At 41.0% G+C, this 20196-nt stretch overlaps 1 protein-coding gene across 1 annotated transcript in view; it reads right to left on the bottom strand.

The window, feature by feature from the left end:
- The window catches only part of LOC126455710 (uncharacterized), a 202503-nt gene that overhangs the window by 121111 nt on the left and 61196 nt on the right, over positions 1–20196 (bottom strand). Inside the window, exon 3 of the mRNA XM_050091479.1 lies at positions 7844–7932. Within this exon, the coding sequence (XP_049947436.1) occupies positions 7844–7932 (89 nt within the window). The remainder of the gene's footprint in view (positions 1–7843; positions 7933–20196) is intronic.

The following is a 20196-nucleotide window of genomic DNA, read 5'->3' as shown; positions in this document are numbered from 1 at the left end:
GCGAAATACTTTAGAACACGCTTTCTGAAAATTGTCTTGAGCAGCTAGCTCGACAGCCCAAACCCAATGGAAATATCTTAGACCTTGTAGCTGCAAAAAGGCCAGACCTTACAATGTCTGTATAGAAACGGGGTTTAGCGATCATGATGTCATCATAGCGACTATGATTACGAAAGTTAATAAATCAATTAAGAAGGCTAGGAGAATGTTTCTACTAGATAGAGCAGATAAGCAGTTATTAACATCACATTTGGACAGTGAAATGGCATCACTTAGTTCCAGTAAGATGGATGTAGAGGAATTGTGGGCAAAGTTTAAGCAGACTGTAAATCGTGGTCTGGTGAGTTACGTGCATTGTAAATAGATAAAGGATGGAAGAGATCCACCATGGTTAAATAGCGGAAGTCGGTAGATGCTGAGGAAGCAGAGGCTATTGTTCTCCCGGTTCAAAGGGGGACGCACAAATGACGACAAGCAAAGGGTAGTAGAGATTGGTATGTCTGTGACAAAACCTATGCGCGAAGAGCATACAACTACTACCTCCGTCACACCTTAGCAAAAGATCTGGCAGAGAACCTGGAAACTTTTGGTCGTGTGTAAAACCGCCAAGTGGGTTCTAAGGCTTCCATTCAGTCTCGTGTATGGTGCGGCTGTTGAAGATAGCAAAAGGAAACGCGAAGTTTTAAATTTCGCGTTTAATAAATCGTTCACACAAGAGAACCGTAAAAACATACCGTAATTTTACCGTCGAGGAGACTCCCGTATGGACGACATAGAAGTAAGCATATCCGGCGTAGAGAAACAACTGAAAGATATGAAAACAAATAAAGCACCAGGTCCGGCTTGAATCCCAGTTCGATTTTACAAAGAGGATTCTACGGCATTGGCCCCTTACCTAGCTTGTATTTATCGTGAATCTCTCGCCCAGCACAGAGTCCCAAGCGACTGGAAAAAAGCGCAGCTGAGTCCAGTACATAAGAAAGGTAAAAGAACGGACCTGCAAAATTACAGACCAATATCCCTAACTTATGTTTCCTGCAGAAGCCTTGGACATATTCTCGGTTCGAATATAATAAACTTCCTTGCGACTAAGAAGCTTATGTTCAAGAATCAGCATGGTTTTAGAAAGCATCGCTCAGCTTGCCCTTTTCTCACATGATATGCTGAGAACTATGGATGAAGGGCAACAGGCAGATTCCATATTTCTAGATTTCCGGAAAACATTTGACACGGTGCCCCATTGCAAGCTGTTAACGAAAGGACGAGGATATGGCGTAAGTTCACAGATATGTGAGTGGTTCGATGACTTTTTATATAATAGAACCCAGTAAGTTGATCTCGACGGCGAGTGTTCATCAGAGAGTGCGAGAGGACCAATGTTGTTCTCTCTACACATAAATGATTTGGCGGACAGGGTGCGCAGCGATCTCCAGTTGTTTGCTGATGATGCTGTCATGTACGGTAAGGTGTCGAAGTTGAATGACCGTAGGAAGACACAAGACGACTTAGACAAAATACCAGTTGGTGTGATGAATGGCAGCTACCCCTAAATGTGGAAAAAACTGAGTTCATGCGGATGATTAGGAAGAAAAAAATTGTAATTTTCGGATACAGTATTACTAGTGTCCTGCTTGACTCAGTCAAGTCGTTTAAATATCTGGGCGTAACGTTGCAAATCGATATGAGATGGAACGAGCATGTGAAAACTTTGGTAGGGAAGGCAAATGGTCGAGTTCGGTTTGTTGGGAGCATTTTAGGAAAGAGTGGTTCACTCGTAAAGGATGTGAACGCTGGTGCGACCTATTCTTTAGTACTGCTCGAGTGTTTAGGATCGGTACCAGTCGGATTGAAGCAATTCAGTGGCAGGCGGCTAGATTTGCTACCGGTAGGTTCGAACAACACGTTAAGTGTTAAGGAGATCCTTCGGGAACTCAAATGGGAATTCCTGGAGGGAATGCGACGTTCTTTTCGAGAAATACTATTGAGAAAACTTAGAGAACCGACATTTGTAGCTGACTGCCGAACGGTTCTACTACTGCCAACATACATCGCGCATAAGGACCACTGTCGAAGTAGATATAGAAATTACTATTGTTTCAGTGTCCCGGATTCCACTTTTCTTTGCTTCCAGAATCTCTGTGCACCTTATCGCCTTATTGTTTTTGAGTATATTTTCTAATAATAAAAAATTGTTGCTTGGTATTAGGTGAAGTATTTAACTGATTATTACTTTAGAACAAAAGTTGAAAGGCTTAGTTGGATATAATGTGTCGACTGCGGCACAAATTTTAATTTATATCTGCAGCTTCCACCATTATCGTAGATATAGAAATGGTGTAACACTGTTTAATCTTTCTTTAACATCAGTGTTAAATGTATGTGCTTTTCTTTATGATTGTTGAATTAGTATTTCTGACAAGTCTATGTAAATTTTGTAACACTGTTAATTTTTCTTTAATGCCGGTGTTAAACGTATATATGCTTGTCATAACTGTTGTATCAGTGCGTGTGTCAAAATTGGATTTTTGTTCGTTTATATATGGTTGCTATTAGTGGTATGAGTTAACCCTGTAAACCTCACATAATGTGTTCAATGAATTCTGATGTGCTTGCAGTGTGACTGGGTGCGAGAATCGTCGTTGATGAAGCCGTATTGTAAAGTTAAGGTGTAAAAGAGTTATTTTTGTGACATCTGGAATTTCTTTCTTTCGATTTTTGACATCCCCAAGAACTAAAATCTGTGAATCATGGTGTCAGTGAAGTTATTAACAGAATGAATGGAAGAGGGTTTGAGAAATCAAAGAAGTCAAAATTGTAAAGGTTAATGAATTAATTATTAGTACATCCTGATGTTTCTTGTTCTCTTTCAGTTCATAACTAACTCTGGGCACTGGTATCAGTCTCCAACGAGAGCAGATGCTGGCATCAGATTTCGAAAGGCATGGGCGCTGCCTTCAGACTATAACGGTGACATCTGGTTTCTTAAGCGCTCCTTCGCTGGGTGACATGTAGGCTCGAGTAGACTTTCTTAATCCAGAATGACTTTTATGGAGACGTGCGATTTATTCAATTCCATGCCAATGATTCTATCAGTTGCTTGTCTCTGATTCGCGAGGGACGTCATCGTAGTGAGTCGCGTTCACTGTTCACCCATTTCCGCAATGTTGTTCATGGAGCGTCAAGGGCGTGTGTTTGATTTGCTACATGTCTGACCAGCAAGCCCTTCATATAAGGTGATCCATGCAACGTTTCTCTGCTGCCGCTGAATGAAAGTTTGACTAAGATCCTCAGAGCTGATACCTTCATTTTGTCTTACCAGTTTTCCTGTGACCCACCCAGAAGCGTTTTAACAAGTGATTCTTTCCCCCATATATATATTCCTCATTCATATGTAAATATTCTGTAGATATTTTCTCATTTGTGTGACGAGGAGAAACATTAAACTGAATAAATCTGAACTTACCGTACCTCTTCATTAGTTAGATAAACCCCCTACCATTTAAATAATTGATGCAAGACCGGCAACGATGGTTCATTTAAGAGGGCTTTACTGAGTTATCCTTTGCATGAGATTTTGACATTACGTATCTGAACAAAAGGGGGCCGTTCTGGAACGCAGTAGTTCAGACTGGTTCAAGCATTAAACCGACAGTTAAGCCGACGCTTACGTTGGTATCATGCAATACGATTCTGTACATTCAGGAAATATGGCCCGAAAAGGAAATTCCCGAATCACGCATTACACTGAATTTCTATGCCTGTTTCTGTCATAGCAGATACCTTTCATTGACCATGTTACATGCCAAACAGCAACATCAGCGCTTGAAACTGCGTAATGTGTGATCCCTTAGCAGATAGTTAGTAAATGCCCTTCCATACTATTTGTAGTACTCAGTGTCGACGCAAAAGAAAGAAAGGTAGAAGAAAGTGAAAGAGAGGAGTGGGGTTTTAGTTAGTGACTAATGAGCACGCCTATCACGTTTTTTACATTATCTCATTAAATACGGAATTACTTATTACTGCTCGTAAGTGAGCGAAACTAATGGACGAAAGTGACTCTCGAATGGTCTGCCATTGTCAAGTAACACAGTTCTATGAAACTTGATCATACACAGAAATAACTACTGCAGTCTAGTACTGCACTTGCGGAAGCGTTGGGAAGACGTATTGCAGCACGTCCACAAGCACCAGTGACTATCCAGCAGTTATCAACCGCTTGGGGGGTGAATGGAAAGCCCTACCACAAGAATTCCTTACCAGTCTTGTGGCCAGCATGGTAGCACGACACAGAGCATGCATTGCCATCCGCGGTGATCACTCACCCCGTTAAGAAACATGTCCCGCCTTTTGTAATGTCCGTAGGACCGTCACGAATCGCATTGACTTCAGTGTAATTATTGTCTTTCAATAAAATATCGTTTCTTTCATGCTATTGCGCATTTCTTTCAGTTACCTCCTGTACTATACTGCAGTAATTCTTTCTATGCATAGTGCAAGTTTCATCAAGCTATATTACTTGGCAGTGACGCATCATGTGGGAGTTAACTTTGACCTTAAGTTTTACACACAAGGGTAGAGTCACAAAATATGATTTTGAGACTAGTAAAAATGGAAGATTTAAAAATGGTTCAAATGGCTCTAAGCACTACGCTTAGCGGCCGGCTGGAAGATTTACTGAACTTAAGTACTTCTGTTAGCCTTATGCACTACAGATCTCGCGTTTCTCTAACATTTGTTTCGTGGCTCTTTAAGTCTCCATGCAGAGTATCGCTTTCCCCCCCCCCCTTTTTTAATTACTGGAATTATCGTGTCATCTGTTAGTGGAAGTGTTCATGTTAATTTGTTGCCAGTCGAACGCTCCATCGGCTGATATCCACAAAATATATTTACGAAAATATTCTCTCTGAAGCTAAAGCAGAAGTTACTTTACGTAATACTGTGTAGACCTCACTCCTTCGTAAAAGATTCTTTAGATGGGGCAGCAGTGAGATCGAAGGCATCGGACATCTCATTCGCTCTGATTCTTGTCGTGATGTTCATTCTATGCTAGAAATTTTATCTCCAATGGCGGAAAGAATTTAATCCAGTTTTCGACGTCTCTCCGACGTCAGTCATTAGCGACGGTGCTGTGTAAGTTTGAGAGCACTGCATAATGTGGGCTCTCGGTGAAGTTCACTATATGTAGTGAATGTTGTGGCCAAATTGCTAGGCTCACTTAAAAATTAGAAATTTTCCGGGGACGAAAACAAATCTCTCAACAAGGGATAGACGATAATGTGACAGTTCTTGCCACCAATGATAATTGCCGTGTCTGAGTCATAAGCCAATCATTGGCTAAAAGGCATGAATGTTTAAGCAATGTAGGGAGCCGTCTGAAGCTCGCAAAATCTGAGAATGTCGGCAGCCCTTGGGTGTGCCAGGTGAGTTTTGAATCCTCTGTGGCGAAGAATGTATTCGGTACACGTTCTGGAGTCATGTTAGATAGCTGGAGACTGTCCTGCCGCAAGAGATGGTCCTATTGTGCTGTAATTAAAGTACAGTAAGTAAATAACGATTGTTTTTGCGGGAATCTGAGGTGTTATCCCTGGCCTACGTTGTAGTTCTCCTGTTTTGTCTTTGTGGATATTTCGGCGGCAGCGGCAAGAAACGACTTTAGCATTAAATGCTTTCCAGTCAACTGTCGGACAGTGGCATTTATCTGAACGCACTTAGACTGCTGCAGAGCATTTATGTCTGATTCCTGAGTTTAACTATTTTAACCGTCTCTTTTGTGACGAAGCGAGGCTGTCGGCCCTTCTGAACGCTATTCTATGAGTGTAACAGTGCCGAGAATTTATCTTGCTCTACCGACAAACGTTTAGTTTGTAATCAATGGGTTATTAAGTAACAAAATTTGTTTTGTATGCAACGTATTGCTAGGAGCATATGGATTCTTGCCTCGGACATGAGTGAAACTTCGTGAGAGGTCGTGACATCACTAAGGGGCAGGGCAGGAACATTTAACACAGATTGTATTGCAGAATATTTTTTCACGTAGTGAAAACAGAAAGTGGCAATCCTGGGTCCGCCCCCGGTAGATGAGTGGTCAGCGCTACAGCATGTCAATACTAAAGGCCCGGGTTCGATACCCGGCTGGGTCGGAGCTTTTCTACGCTCAGGGACTGGGTGTTGTGTTGTCCTAATCATCATCATTTCAGTCGGCCGCGGTGGCCGAGCTACCCTAGGCGCTTCAGTCCGGAACCGCGCGACTGCTACGGTCGCCAGGTCAAATCCTGCCTCGGGCATTGATGTGTGTGATGTCCTTACGTTAGTTAGGTTTAAATAGTTCTAAGTTCTAGGGGACTGATGACCTCATAGTGTTCAGAGCCATTTGAGCCATTTGACTTGGCGATTCTGGAAAGCTTCAACCATTATACATACATTCAAGAGAAAATAGATTAAAGATAACTGCTGTACCTCTGTTCAGGGAAAAACTCCAAGGCAGAATGAGCTGCTGATGACAGGGACCACTGGTGGCGAGATATTCTCGTCTGGGGGATATGTAGAAGGGATGAAATAATCGTCTGATAGGTTTTACACCAGTAAACAACACGGGAACCTTCTGTCGAATCACGTGCATCCGTTTGCTGGCCTACAGCGCTGTCTGGTAATGAACTGAGAATCTTTACTTACTCTAACACCGCATTTCATTGCCCCCACTATTATTATTATTATTATTACTATTAATACTGTGTGCGGCTCATGTATTGTGTTCTTTGGCAGTGTTGAGTCTCTAATGATATAAGAGAGGACGCGAAATAAATTAATATAATACTACAGCTCACAGGAGACAGTTTAAAATTTATTAAAAAAAAGTCTTCTTTGAGGAAAATAAGTGTTTGAGATCATGCAGTAAAATCTATGGAAGTGTTTAATGTTGATTGCTTTTAGGAACTGAGTGGGATCAGCAAACCGTTTTTTGGGAAATTTTTTTCTGACCTGAAGTATGAGAGTCCCGTTTTAGTAGGAGCTTCTTGAAGTGAATCACACCACCGTCACTAGATTACCGGAGCTATTGAACCGAACAACCTGACCACCTGGACCAGATGATACGTCCAGATTGCCATCTGACAGCTGTCGAGCTTTCGCCTGTCTTGCCGGTTTGCTGTAAGCCAGACAGCACTCCTTTCGTGACTCACGATTACGCTGACACCGCACCTGGCAGCCCGTCCAGACGGGATAAATTCCCTTCTTCTTTCTAGGTCTCATGACCTGCTTTTTCTCACATCATAACAGCAATGCCTGACAAGATTTGCAGGACAAGCCATTGACCCGGAGGCGGATGCGAAAGCCGTTGCCTAATGACTCGCATCCTTATCTCTGTAGTATCTACACGAAAGAACGTGACGGCAGCGAATAGCTGTCTAGGTGTCGTTTAGCGGCGGGAGACATCTGTCATTTGTGGTCAGCACTTCCGATATCGTAGACTTTCTGTAATGGAGGATTGTAAAAAAGAAAACGTGTTTCTTGACCAGTTTCGAAGGTCCGGGAGTGGTCGTTGCACCGGACCACACTGTTTCTTGATCCGTTTTGACGTCTCAGTAAGTGTCTGTTTGCTAAACACTTTAATCTACGCAATATATTCAGAACAGTGATTTCCATTTCATGACGCCAATTGGCTACACGTTACCCGCTATACTGCAACAGTTGATTTTAAGCATTGTTACTGATATTGCTGGATTATTTCTTAAATTTTATGTTGTTAAGTCATAATTACTATTCTATGTATTACCCACTATGCAATCAGTAATTTTGCGCAAAAGGATAAAATTATGTACACTAAACCTTTTGGTATATTTCTTACCTCATCGATGAGCTCTAAACTATCGCTGGTGCTGGAGCATTCCTTGTGACAGTGCCCAACATCAGTCTTGATTGGCTTCCCGTTCAGTCCTGTGGAAGAATGGAAGGTTTCATTTCCATATTAAAAATGTAGGTAGTGCAGCTGCACTACCATATTATTCAAAAGCAGCTGTTAACTGATGTGTAACAAAAAAGCACCAACTTCACATGAAATGCTTCTGTTATGTTCGTAGGCACCTTTGCATTTGCATTCTTATTTCTGTGATACCTGTTACCACTGACTCAAGCAGTAAAGTTATGAATACATTGGTCGCAATAAACTTCCTAGAATAGCTTCAGTAACGCGGCGTTTTGCTTCTGTAGCTTTAGTTAGGTCGACTAGTCAATAATATTATTTGTTCCCACGCCGGGTGAATCAGCGTAGACTAATTCTATAGATTTGTGTCCTTGGTTAGGTAGCTTTTAAATAATTTACTAGGCAGTTTTTGTTGTAGCTATTTAAGAATGTTATTGTATTATGTATTAGTAATACTATCAACACTATCTGCCCAGATAGCCGTACATGTTAAAGTACTGCTTCCGCGATAGCGAGGTACATCGGTCCACGAGCTAATCCGTCTGGTGGATTAATGACGACAGTCAGTATTCCGGTGGACGTAGTTTTCAGGCGGTTTCCCGCATCCCACCAGGTGAATATTGGGTTGGTACCCAAGTCCCGTCTCAGTTCTACGATTCGCATACATTTAGAAAAAAAAATTATTGAAGGGCATCTTCTAAACACCATGAGCTTCCACTTTCACATGCAGACGGTTGGGGTACACACATTCCATCCGGGGGGGGGGGGGGGGGGGGTTCACTGGGTGGCGACAGGAAGGGCATCCGGCTACCCCTTATATTAACCATGGGAAATGCGTTGATAATCGTTCCGAACCTTTGCCGATGCAGAAAAAAGGGACAAGAAAGAGGAAAAAAAGGAAGATTAGTAATACTATTAACACTGACGTACTAACGCGGAAATTAAAAATATTCTTGTGTTGCGCAGAAGGCGAATTTTTATTTTCTTTAGTCAAATACTATTTTAATATATGCTTTCTTTGTGTTTTTTGTTGTTGTTGGAACAAATGCGACACGTTATTGACGTAGACACTGGTCGCATATTCATTGTTGTTCGTCCATTTTAACTCTCTTCTTTCTTAACCCTCTATATCTCGTCTTTAGATCAATTCTCTTCTGTACCTACAAATTGTAACGTAACAACTTTCGGAAGTACAATATGGAAAATGTCAAGAGTATCGCAATAAAACTTCTTAATGCATTGTACATATTTCGCACCCATGTTCTACCATCAACATGTCTGAACCAAAGTGTACAGGTAACACAATTTGTCACACGCAGCTACCGATGCCCCTTATCACGTTTTTCTTTGATTTAGTTCTGCAACCTTTGTAATAACTGAAATTACAATTGTCTTTTAACATACTTCATTTCTTATGGCCTGTTAATATATATAAGTTGATTTCAGCACTAATTTATCCACATAGCTAAATAATATAACATTTGTAGTGCATTTAAAATGAACTTGCTAATCCGCTAAATACTCAATTGCAACCGAATTAAAGGTAGACGCTGTGCCCTAACGGAGAGCCTCCTGTCATCACAGCGAATGGAATCGTTCGGCATGTCACAGAACTGTGGATTGTAGCGCATTGTGAAAGCACGTAGGTGGGTTACAATTGGGCTAACCAAAAATGATTCAGATGGCTCTAAGCACTATGGGGCTTAACATCGGAGGTCATCAGTCCCCTAGACTTAGAACTACTTAAACCTGACTAACCTAAGGACATCACACACATCCATGCCCGAGGTAGGATTCGAACCTGCAGCCGTAGCAGCAGCGCGGTGCCGGACTGAAGCGCCTAGAACCGCTCGGCCACAGTGGCCGGCCTGGGTTAATCACTCGCCAATTTAATGCGGAGCAACGGTGATTAGTGAGTAGCGGTTCTATCAGAAATCACCTCTTCACTGTGAGCTAAAAGAGCCATACCTCGTATGTGTACCCCCACCTTCTGCTATTCATTGAGCTAAGAAATTATCATGGACGCTGGAACACCTCCATTGCATGCACGAAGTGCAGAAGGAGATTAGCTCGACAGATGAAGCGCGGTACACTTTTGTTCATGCTCATGGTAGAATATGAGTGCGTCGAGAATCACATGACGCGATGCTTCCCGGTTGTCAACATAGCACTATTTAGAAAGGAAGTATCCTCTCATGACGTAATTCCCCTCATTTTTCACCCGTCTCTCACCAGTGAACAGTGTGGGAACCTACTGTACTATCATCTGCTTTCGGTTGTTCACTTAGGCCGTACCACATGCTACCTGTGCCTTGAGCGAGGTAATGTCCATTTCCGTAGTTCTCAGAAGGTCTCTGAACGGTCCGAGAGAGACGAGGTTGTAGCGTAATTTTCGAACTGCTCCAGTGTCTCAGAGATCTGTTGCACTGGTGTCGCGGCTCATCTTCCTCCTTCCTTTCTGCTCACAACAGACACGGCACAAGCACTTACCGTAGTGCTCTCCACAATATAGATTTCGGTGTGTCTCATAACATGACGGAGAGCAACGGCAAGCTTCTCGCAAGTTGCCACTGTTAAGGACAGTGAGGGCTACTAGCGTTGTCCCCAATAAATAAGTCTGAAGCGGTAATTATGGTAATGAAAACAAGTGGAAACACGAAGACCGAGGAGCCTCCTGCATATTTTGTAATGTTTCTGTTTGCGGCTAGAGTAATCGATAGTCTCGACAGACCGTTTCTGAAGAGTAATATAAGGACTACGTTTCTCGGTCAACACCAGATAAGACATCTTTTGATCTACGACGCACATGCCTGACCTCCTCCACACTGCTGGAGTATTTGAAGTGATGTGTGGTTGTGGCAAAGTATGTATTGGCGAAACTGGAAGGATAATCAAAGAACGCGTTAAAGAGCACGAACGCCGTACTTTTTAAGATAAAATGTCAAATCAACGGTTGTGGAAAACCCGAATAATGCGGCGGAATTTGGATTTTAAGAATATTCGCAGTCTAGGTAGAAACAGTAATATTTTGTACAAAGACATTCCATGAAGCAGTGAAAATATCGAAGGATGAGTACAGTTTCAACAGAGATTAATACTACAGGCCTCCGTCTTCGTGTATACACGCTAACACAGATCTGTAGCGAAAGAGGAACATAGATAACTACCAGAAAACAGCCGAGACGGCACACAACGTTATTTTGGACTCACCTGCTCCTTCAGTATTTATCCAAAGACGAAAAACACGAGGAAATGGCTTTTTATAAATGAGCACAACTCTGTTTTCCGTCAGTGTGCAGCCATTGAGGGATGCCAATGAAATCCTGAAGAAGATCCCAGCAGAGGGATCGAAACATCGAGCATCGAATAAATTTGAAAAGCAATACGATCTGACCTAACGACTCAAAATATCTTATCAGAAAGTGTGGAACTGTGTTTTTCTTTGTATTTTGCTTTTACTTATTTATAGTCAAAAATGGATATTTTAAATATTTTGCAGATCAGATAAATGGAATCAGCCCTGATCTTACGCTATTAACGCATCTCATGGTCTGCTGCGTTCCGGTCAGTATCGATGTTTCGTTAATCTTTAGGCTACATGAAATTAATAAGGAAATATTTACAGTTCTCTTTTTTAAAAAGTTTCGCAATTGGGAAGTTCTAAACTATGAGGTTTGGTAGTTACTTAAGGATAGAAAAAAAGTAAATACTGTCAGAAATTTGTGACAGTACGGCTTATAGCGCAAAAAAAGAGAAATAGCGCTGCACAGAGATACATGAAGTATTTCAGCATAATGTTGGACCGTCACCATATTTACGATTACTCTCTCCTAGCCGTCGCAGTATGGCATTGTACGGGTCTACTGAAGCCTTGCGTTATTACATCTCGTAAAGCTTGCATTTCAAAGCGATGTGTATGTGGGAATGGAGTACCAGCAGCACGCCCAGCTTCAGTTTGAGACAAGTATGATACGTGGCTGGTCGTGGGAGAGTAACCATGGGTTCTATCAGGAACAACAAATCTAACGTGGCAGCGTGGCAGCTTTTGTATTAAGAAATACTTCAATTACAGAGCTGTTAATCACGCCTCGCTGAACCTAGAGGGAGACTTAACTGGAGAATATGCTATCTAACGTAAATGTAATAATGTTTTCTAATCGTTTGAATGATAAAATTACATCTGTGCATAAATACATTGGAAGAAAACTTTGTTATAGCAATTCCATTTTCACGACTGAAATGTGTTAACGTACGTATAAATTCACGTGTGCATGACCTTCAGTGCTTCACAAACGTTCCTTCTGCCTCAGTTTTGTCTCGCAGTCTTTTCTTATCTTTATAGTTCTGCTGTATAATGCACACTTCTCTATTCCAGGTGAAACACCAGTATGGATGTACTTCTCCCGTACTTGGACTCTGTAGACGCTAAAGGTAAAGATACTGGTTAGAGTCCTCGATTCAAAAAGTTGTGATAGTGAATAACATTTATTCACCCGCTGTTCAAATCTATGATAATCCTTTCTTCCATCAGATTGAACATAGCAAATACCATCCAAGTGGGCAAAGATAAGAAATATGTCAAAGAGCAGGTTTTACCATATATTTAACACTTAAAATTTACATCGAGCACTAACTTTCAGACAACAATGTCCAGAAATTTCACATTATTAATGTTCTGAGGACTAGCAGCCAATTGTGCGAGGCAGTCCAAATTAGGATTATGCGCTATTAACTCAATATACTCCACAATAATGACTCCTAACTCTCAAAACTGGCTATGTCAGTAGTAGACAATTCTAAGGAATGATTGACAGCAGGGATGTTTCCTACTAGCGTTAGTTGTTTGTGGTTTATTGAGCACTGGTCACTCCGCATAACATAGCACTGCCTGTGCGAGCGTAATTTTAGCGGTTCGCATTAAGCTGATGACTCTAGCCGCGGAAGCGTAGCTGCTACTGCTCGTATTGCCAGCCAGGGTCGTGTACAGTATAGGTGAACCATGCACGTCCCATCTCTCTCATGCCCTGCCTATTTCGCTTCATATTAAGGGGCTATGTAATTTTGGCCGAAGCGAATTCCCATTTGTTAACAAATAACCTGAATATGTTTTTTTTATATTTCATTTTATCTGTTTCTAATATCGTGTTATAATTTCATGTATTGACTCGTTCCATGACCATGGAGACTTCTCCTTAATTTGGTCCCACGGAACAATAAATAAATAAATAAAAATAAATAAAATAAATAAGGATAATTTCCAACCAACATGGCACATAGAGCGGAGAGTCACTGTCACCTTCCAAATAAATTGCACTGCCTTCCACAAAAGTAAACTGACTGCATGTCAGTAAACCACATACGAGTACGATGAATTTTTGCTGGCTCACGTAAAGCATCCGAATTGACCATCGTTTACCTATTCTATCTCTGTTATTTAGCAGCAGTCAAAGATGAAATATAATTACTAAGCGCTCAATTAAGTACAGCGCTAATAACGTCTCTAACGAAATCTTCCAGCCTGAAATGATGGATTGTCGGAGGCCTCATGATTACATTCAAGCTTTTTGGATAACTGCATTTTGGCCTGCCTTGCAATATATTGAAAGTAAACAGTGGAATGAGTAATGGGGTGAAGTACTGCGGCAACGACGAAGCTCGGTGGTAGAAGTGTGACGGCATGGGGCTGTTTTTCGGAGTTTTGGCACGAACTGTTAGTTTTAATGTAGTCAAAGTGGACGCAGGTCTTTATGAAATCATTAAAGCCAACAGCAGTGGGCAATGTAGAATTGTAGACGTTTGGTATTTTTGGAATACAAAATTTCTGCCAAATCGTGTGTTCCATGCATGCAAATATTCGTGCTTGGCGACTGGCAGGCCCCGACGTGGCGCCGGGCGATCTCCCGCTTACCAGCAGCCGACGCTAGATTTACGTCCAGGATGCGCGTTGCGAATGATTCATGGTCGGTCTGTTCATTCCGCAATAAATACTCTTTCATAACCTCGCGTTATTGGGCAACCGAACATTTTTGAACCTATAGGTTTGCAAAACGTCCTCCATAAATAAAGGACCACGGCCATAATTAGAGACTTGTTTTAGTTTTGCTGGAACAGCCATCGCAACAACGTCGTAATTAACAGGATGGAGTCGTTAAGCACAATTACCAACACTGGGAAGAATCTTTAGTTTGACTTGTACTTCATACATTTCAGCTAACTGTAGTTAACGTCCTCTTTGGCCTAACTTCAAGTAATATTGCAAGAATGGGGAAAGAGCCGGAAACTAATGCAATGTTTGCTTTTCATTATGTTTAACACTCTTTTCACTTACACTAGCTTCCGCAATCGGTATCAGTGGCGTTTGGTCACGGAAGTATCAGGTCTGAATCAAAAATGTAACTGAAGAAAGTTTCATTGCTACTGTTTGATCCTTAAGGATTAGCGGCGGAAAGACCCAGGCCATTAGAAAGCGGTCCACTGTCCTGGGTAAATTTAAAAATGTTTTTCTGAGCAGCGAACGTTGAAAGTACTGTTGATCATAATTTCCTCTCACATATATCTCGCGAGGTGATCACGACGGGCAGATAATTTAAAAATTTTTTCTGTGGCGTCATAGAATGAACATTTAGGACACTGTGGATATGACTTCATCCGTTGGGGAAGTTAGCTAGGCTATGCACCGGTCTCCGACTTCACTCACTTTGTTAATCGATATATATAGTTAATTTTTCCAGACGTGAATCAATTTTTAGGAAATTGTGATGGCCGTATTGTGCTTTAGGTTGTTGATCTTTCTGATGAGCGCGCTGCAGGTGTGCGTTCTAATGCACCTTCAACATGGCTATTTCTGTCAAAAATGAATTACCATATTCTGAGCTTTGATGAGAGATGAAGATTGTGACATATGAAACTTCGACAACTTTAAGCATGTCCCAACGTATAAAGTGAAATATACTTAAAGAAAAATTACAGGCTATAGAAAGTAATATCATCCGACGTCCTCATGTTGGGTGAATATCGTGTGATACATAAAAATTTGTTTATATTTACTGTCGGAGCCGTGCTGCAATATCTTGTCCTACAATTCTATACACTCACAACTAGTTTCAACCATGAGACTTATAATGAAATCTTAGTTTGTAAAAGAAGAGAGATAAGATTACATACTAGTCGGCTACGTTAAAGAGAATCTTTGATTATACAATAAAATGAGTGTTTCTAAAAGAGATAATGGAGAAATCTGCAACAACCATATATCCCTATGCACGAACTTAACCAAGAACCCCCCTTCGTAAAAGGTAAATGCAAACTATAGAAAGATTCTAAACGTGGATAAACCCAAACCGGTCAGGTAGAGTAAAATCATGTGACATACTCTCTCTTCCGAGCTACTTAAAAATAAATGATAATGTAAATGCAGTGCTGTCTACTCAGGATCAAACGATCAATCCTCAACATCATTATAAGCGTGTTCTGCGCTTGTATAAACTGTTATGTGAAAGGTTTTCGTAGTTTCTGCAATGAACTCTTTTGCAAACTCCAATTAATATCCACATTAGCGAAGCCGGCAACGCTCCGCAATTGCTCATTGTGTAGATGGAATTGGGTATGCGTTCTGATCTCCTTCTCCTTGCCCCGCTTGCCCATCACATCCTCTGTCTTCTCTCCGTCCACCTCCTCCTCGTTCTCTGCACCCCCCTCCACCCCCTCTCTGTCCATCTCCTCCTCCCCCCTATCTCTCCACCTTATTTTCTCCCTCTCTGTCCACCTCTTCCTTTCCTCTCTCAATGTTTAATCACACCCTCCCCGTCCTCTGCCCATTTCCTCTTCCCCTCTGGCTGATCTTGAGCCTTATTTATTGTTGTTGCCAACGAAACGTTGATTGGGAACTGAAGCTGCATAAAATAAATGTGTATCCTGCTGCTGGATCTGTGAAGATAATAGCTTCAATGATAGTATTTCGCATAGTTTTAATCTGCAAACGGGTAGAATTACAAAGTTGCAGATAGTTCATATTCCTTAGCAGTTTTCCGATTAAAAGCTCGCAAGCCACAAATATAACTTTCCTGTTTTCTGTTAAAACGGACTGCAAGGAAGAAAACAAAGCGGCATATTGTTGTGTATACAATTTTTCATTAAAATAATATAGGAGAAAAAAATACTGTATACAAGGGAGAAACGACTTGTCTAATGGTCTCAGTGCCCTGCTATCGTGGATAAAACTGACTGCGAACAAGAAAGCGAAACCGCACATTTTCACAGTACAGCGTAGCACAGAATATTCTATCTCGCAGTCGTTTTGAACAGAAAACATGCACACGTTGTTTAAAAAAATATGCAGCCAATGTTCGTTTGAAAGTTTGTTAGTCTCTATCATTTAAAAATTTGAAGAAAATCGAGCAAGATGTCTCTCCTATGAGTCCTCAGGTGTATTTCCTCTTATGTTTTGGCAGATATTTGCAGTTTAGTTTTTTCAAGGCTCATCTGAAGTCAGCCCAAACAGATACCGTTGATCACGTCTCACCTACGACGCCCAGCGTCGACGGAAACCGTCGGTTTGTTTCCCACTACAAAGAAAACGATTTCTAAATTGTAATTTTACGTGCCTGTTGGATAGAGCGGTCCCAATTAGTTTAGTGCGATATTCGTTTTATCAGTTTACACTAGTAGGAACAGTAAAAGCCGAATAATAGTCAATACTCCAGCAGCGACTGAGCAGCGCTTCTGCACGGCGGTAGCGGTCAGCACGGGCCGGGGCGGTGCTGGTAATTCTTCGTGTTTCACTGTCCCTGTTAACACATATCGGTGAAACGAATATCGCACTAAACTAATTGGGACCGCTCTATTCAACAGGCACGTAAAATTACGATTTAGAAATCGTTTTGTTGGTAAGGAGAAACAAACCAATGCGCTCCATCCACGCTGGGCGTCGTATGAAAGACGTGATGTGTAGTATCTGTTTGGGCTGATTCCAGCTACACATTGCATAAACAAAATTGAAAATATCTGTAGAGACACCAAAGAAAATATGGCTGATGGCTCTTAGGAGAGACGCTCTGTATACTAGTATAGATTTTAAATATCTATTTATCTATCATATATATTTAAAATTATGTAGCTGATGTTCGTCCGAAGGTTTATTATAGCATTGTTTAAAAACCTAATGTAAATCAGTGAAGCACTTTTCGGGATTTTTGGTAACAACTCTATGCAGTAGAGTAGATTTAAAGACCTAGTTTAAGACACTTGAAATGAATTGCACGGAGACTTACGTGGTTTTATATTTAAACGTAGGGAGATATCATCACCGAGCCAGTTAGTTAGTTATCTCTTGCAGCTAATTTAGTCTGCTTCTGTAACTTTTGTTTCTTCAGTTGTATAGTCCGCCCACTGTGTGCCAATATTTGAACTTCAAGTTCTTGTGCGGCCAGAGATTTGCGTAAGACAATACGGATACATTAGATTATATTTGTTAAACTGGCAATCGTATCTTGTTGATATGAATATAAGGTGTCCCAAAATCGTAACAAACCTTAAGGACAGGTTCCTTACACCAAAATAAGAAAAACGTCTTGTAAACAAGGGCTCTAAAGCGCATACATTAAGAGATATAGGCACTTGTTCGTCTTCGATTTTATGAAACACGCCTCTTCTGCTGAAAGCTCTTTGCTTTTCATATTTTGGAAGGAGATAGTACGGATCAAAACAACAAAAAATCTCCAGTAAACATGGGCTCTAAAATGCATATCTTAAGAGCTACGAGAATTTTTTCAATAGGTGAGATGTTTCACACTAGCGAAGATGAAAAAGTGCTCATAGCTCTTAAAGTACGCATTTTAGACCCATGTTTACTACACTTTTTTGCTTATTCCCGTAAAAGGAACTTGTTCTTAAAGTTTTTGGTGTTTTTGGGACGCCTTGTATCTTTATATTATTATTTCATACGTTTGCCTGTGTGGCTCTTCATACTAGCTATGTGGCTTCAGGGCTTTGGAATTTTGTGGTACGCGAATTATCGCATTGGTGACAAATTGAAATAAACTGATGCGTTTTGTAAGTATGAATGTTCTTCAGCAGCTGCAGTAAATGGCTTACTTTCACAGCTTGCTTTCGTAAACTTAGCGTTTCAGTAATGTTCCGCTAATATTAGACACTTTGTACCACAAACTGCAATATAATTATACATTACTCCACTCTAGTGGGAAACCATAGGAGCAGCGTTTTATTACCTATACATTTTTTAAATATTTATCAGGAAACGGTTCTTGTTATTGAGCGTAAATGTGGACACTTGTGTAATATATTGCAATAATACGTTGCACGCGATGTGTACCTTTTACTCACGTGTTTCCTGCTTCAAAATCTCGACACTTACAAATATCGCTTCAAAATCTAGATCCTTACCAATATCTATCCATCTACCGTTTTACGATGTTTTAAAATACTTAGAAAAAGAAAATAAATAAAAAGTTGTCGGCAATTATCCTGTAGATCTAACGGTAACTGGAGTCGGCTTACTTACAAATGTAGAATATAGACCTTCTTACCGATCTAGACATTTTCCGCAGGTGATTTTGAGAAATCCGTAGAAACCCAGTCATTTTTTCAAATATCATTCCACTGCTTTGAAAGCTGTGTCACCTGACATATCAGAATAAAATGGAGCGTTTTCCGAAGTATCATAAGCAGTCGTAGATGATTAATTTAGAAACAAATTCACAACCTTTAATGGTAGAAAATATGTACTGCTGTATAACGGTGCCAGTTAGCTGGCAAGAAGAAGAATTCCATAGACATTCCTCTCTCTGGCATAACCTTGTATCTGCACGTGTTCCTTTCGTTGATATGTCATACTACATTCTATCCCCGCTATACGCAATTTCAGCCACAGGTGACTTACATCCGTTATATCTCCAGAAAGAACTCTACATATAGGAAAGTGGTAGATTGTGTGCGGGCGGAATTTACAACTATTCTTATTGTTTTTCGTCATCTGTTTCTTTCGATGTCTTCCCTTACTACAGCATCAGACGTTCTTCATGTTGTACAACGATGGTATCCAAATAAGAATACTCTCTATCTTATACTAATTTACTGTCGGGTCTATGAGCTAGCAAGAGCAATGTTGACATTTCTGCATGTATGGCCGAAGGAACATTGCATCGAACTTTACGGACACTGTCGAATACAGGCACTGCACTAACATATTTCAGCCCAAGGCAAGGCAACCTGCCGGTCAATCCAAATAAGTCTGACTGGTTGCAGTTGTGTATAACTTATTTACATTTAATATATAGTCACGGTTCTAAAATATCCGTAATGGATAAGCATAAGTCTCTCACTGTTCGGGAATCACATAATTCTGCGAGCACTAAGGGAAGTAGACATTGCGACATGTAAGTTTGGGGTAGTCCGGAGAACGTGCTGGGACACTCAAAGCTGTTAAGGCGACCGCTCGCGTAAAGCGGGAAATGCGGGTTCGAGTCCTGCTCCGGCACAAATTTTCATTTGTTCCCAGTAAACTGTATAGCTGTGGTGGTACCGTATCGCAGTCTGCGAGTACATTTGATGGCAGTCTTTTACATCGACAGGTTTCCTTTCAGTTTTTGTCTACTGTTTCGGATGGACAAGGCCGCCGTGAGTCTGGTGCCATTATGACAGTACAAGGTCCCCAACATTACAAGGAAGGTGGTCGTGAAGCCCTGTATGTCATAATGTATGTTTTTCTTATTTTATTTCAGTGTTTCCTATTGCTTGGGTGTTGTGCGAGTAAAAACAAAATGAAGAAGCAGCTACTAAAGCAAGCACTTACTACATTACTCGAGCTGGTTGTGAGATGACGTAAACATAGATACTAATTACAACATCAAAACTAGCGCCAGGGAGGACATGCTGCCGTACGAAGTACGCCCAAACTAACAATAGGTAAGCACATCAGGAACATCAGACGCCTTAGAAATGGAGAAAATCTGCTGGAGAATATATTCGGTAGCTGCCAGACACCTTACAATAGGTAACCACTTCAGGAACATCAGATGCCTTAGAAATGGAGAAAATCTGCCGGAGAATGTATTCGGTAGCTGCCAGACACCTAAGTACAGTTGCTATGAAATGACGGCAGTTGACTACTTGTGCACTGTTTTTGAGTTCTGCACATTTAAGTGCTAATATTGGTAATTCTTCAGCTGCAATATTTTATGACTGATAAATTTCTATGTCTCTTTGAAACTACCTATATAATGTGTGGAATGTTAAGGCACATTTCGTTGCTCCTACAGAGT

Source organism: Schistocerca serialis, chromosome 2, assembly GCF_023864345.2.
Source record: "Schistocerca serialis cubense isolate TAMUIC-IGC-003099 chromosome 2, iqSchSeri2.2, whole genome shotgun sequence".
Taxonomy (NCBI): domain Eukaryota; kingdom Metazoa; phylum Arthropoda; class Insecta; order Orthoptera; family Acrididae; genus Schistocerca; species Schistocerca serialis.
The sequence above is the reverse complement of the archived record's forward strand: the minus strand, read 5'-3'. Positions and strand labels throughout refer to the sequence as shown.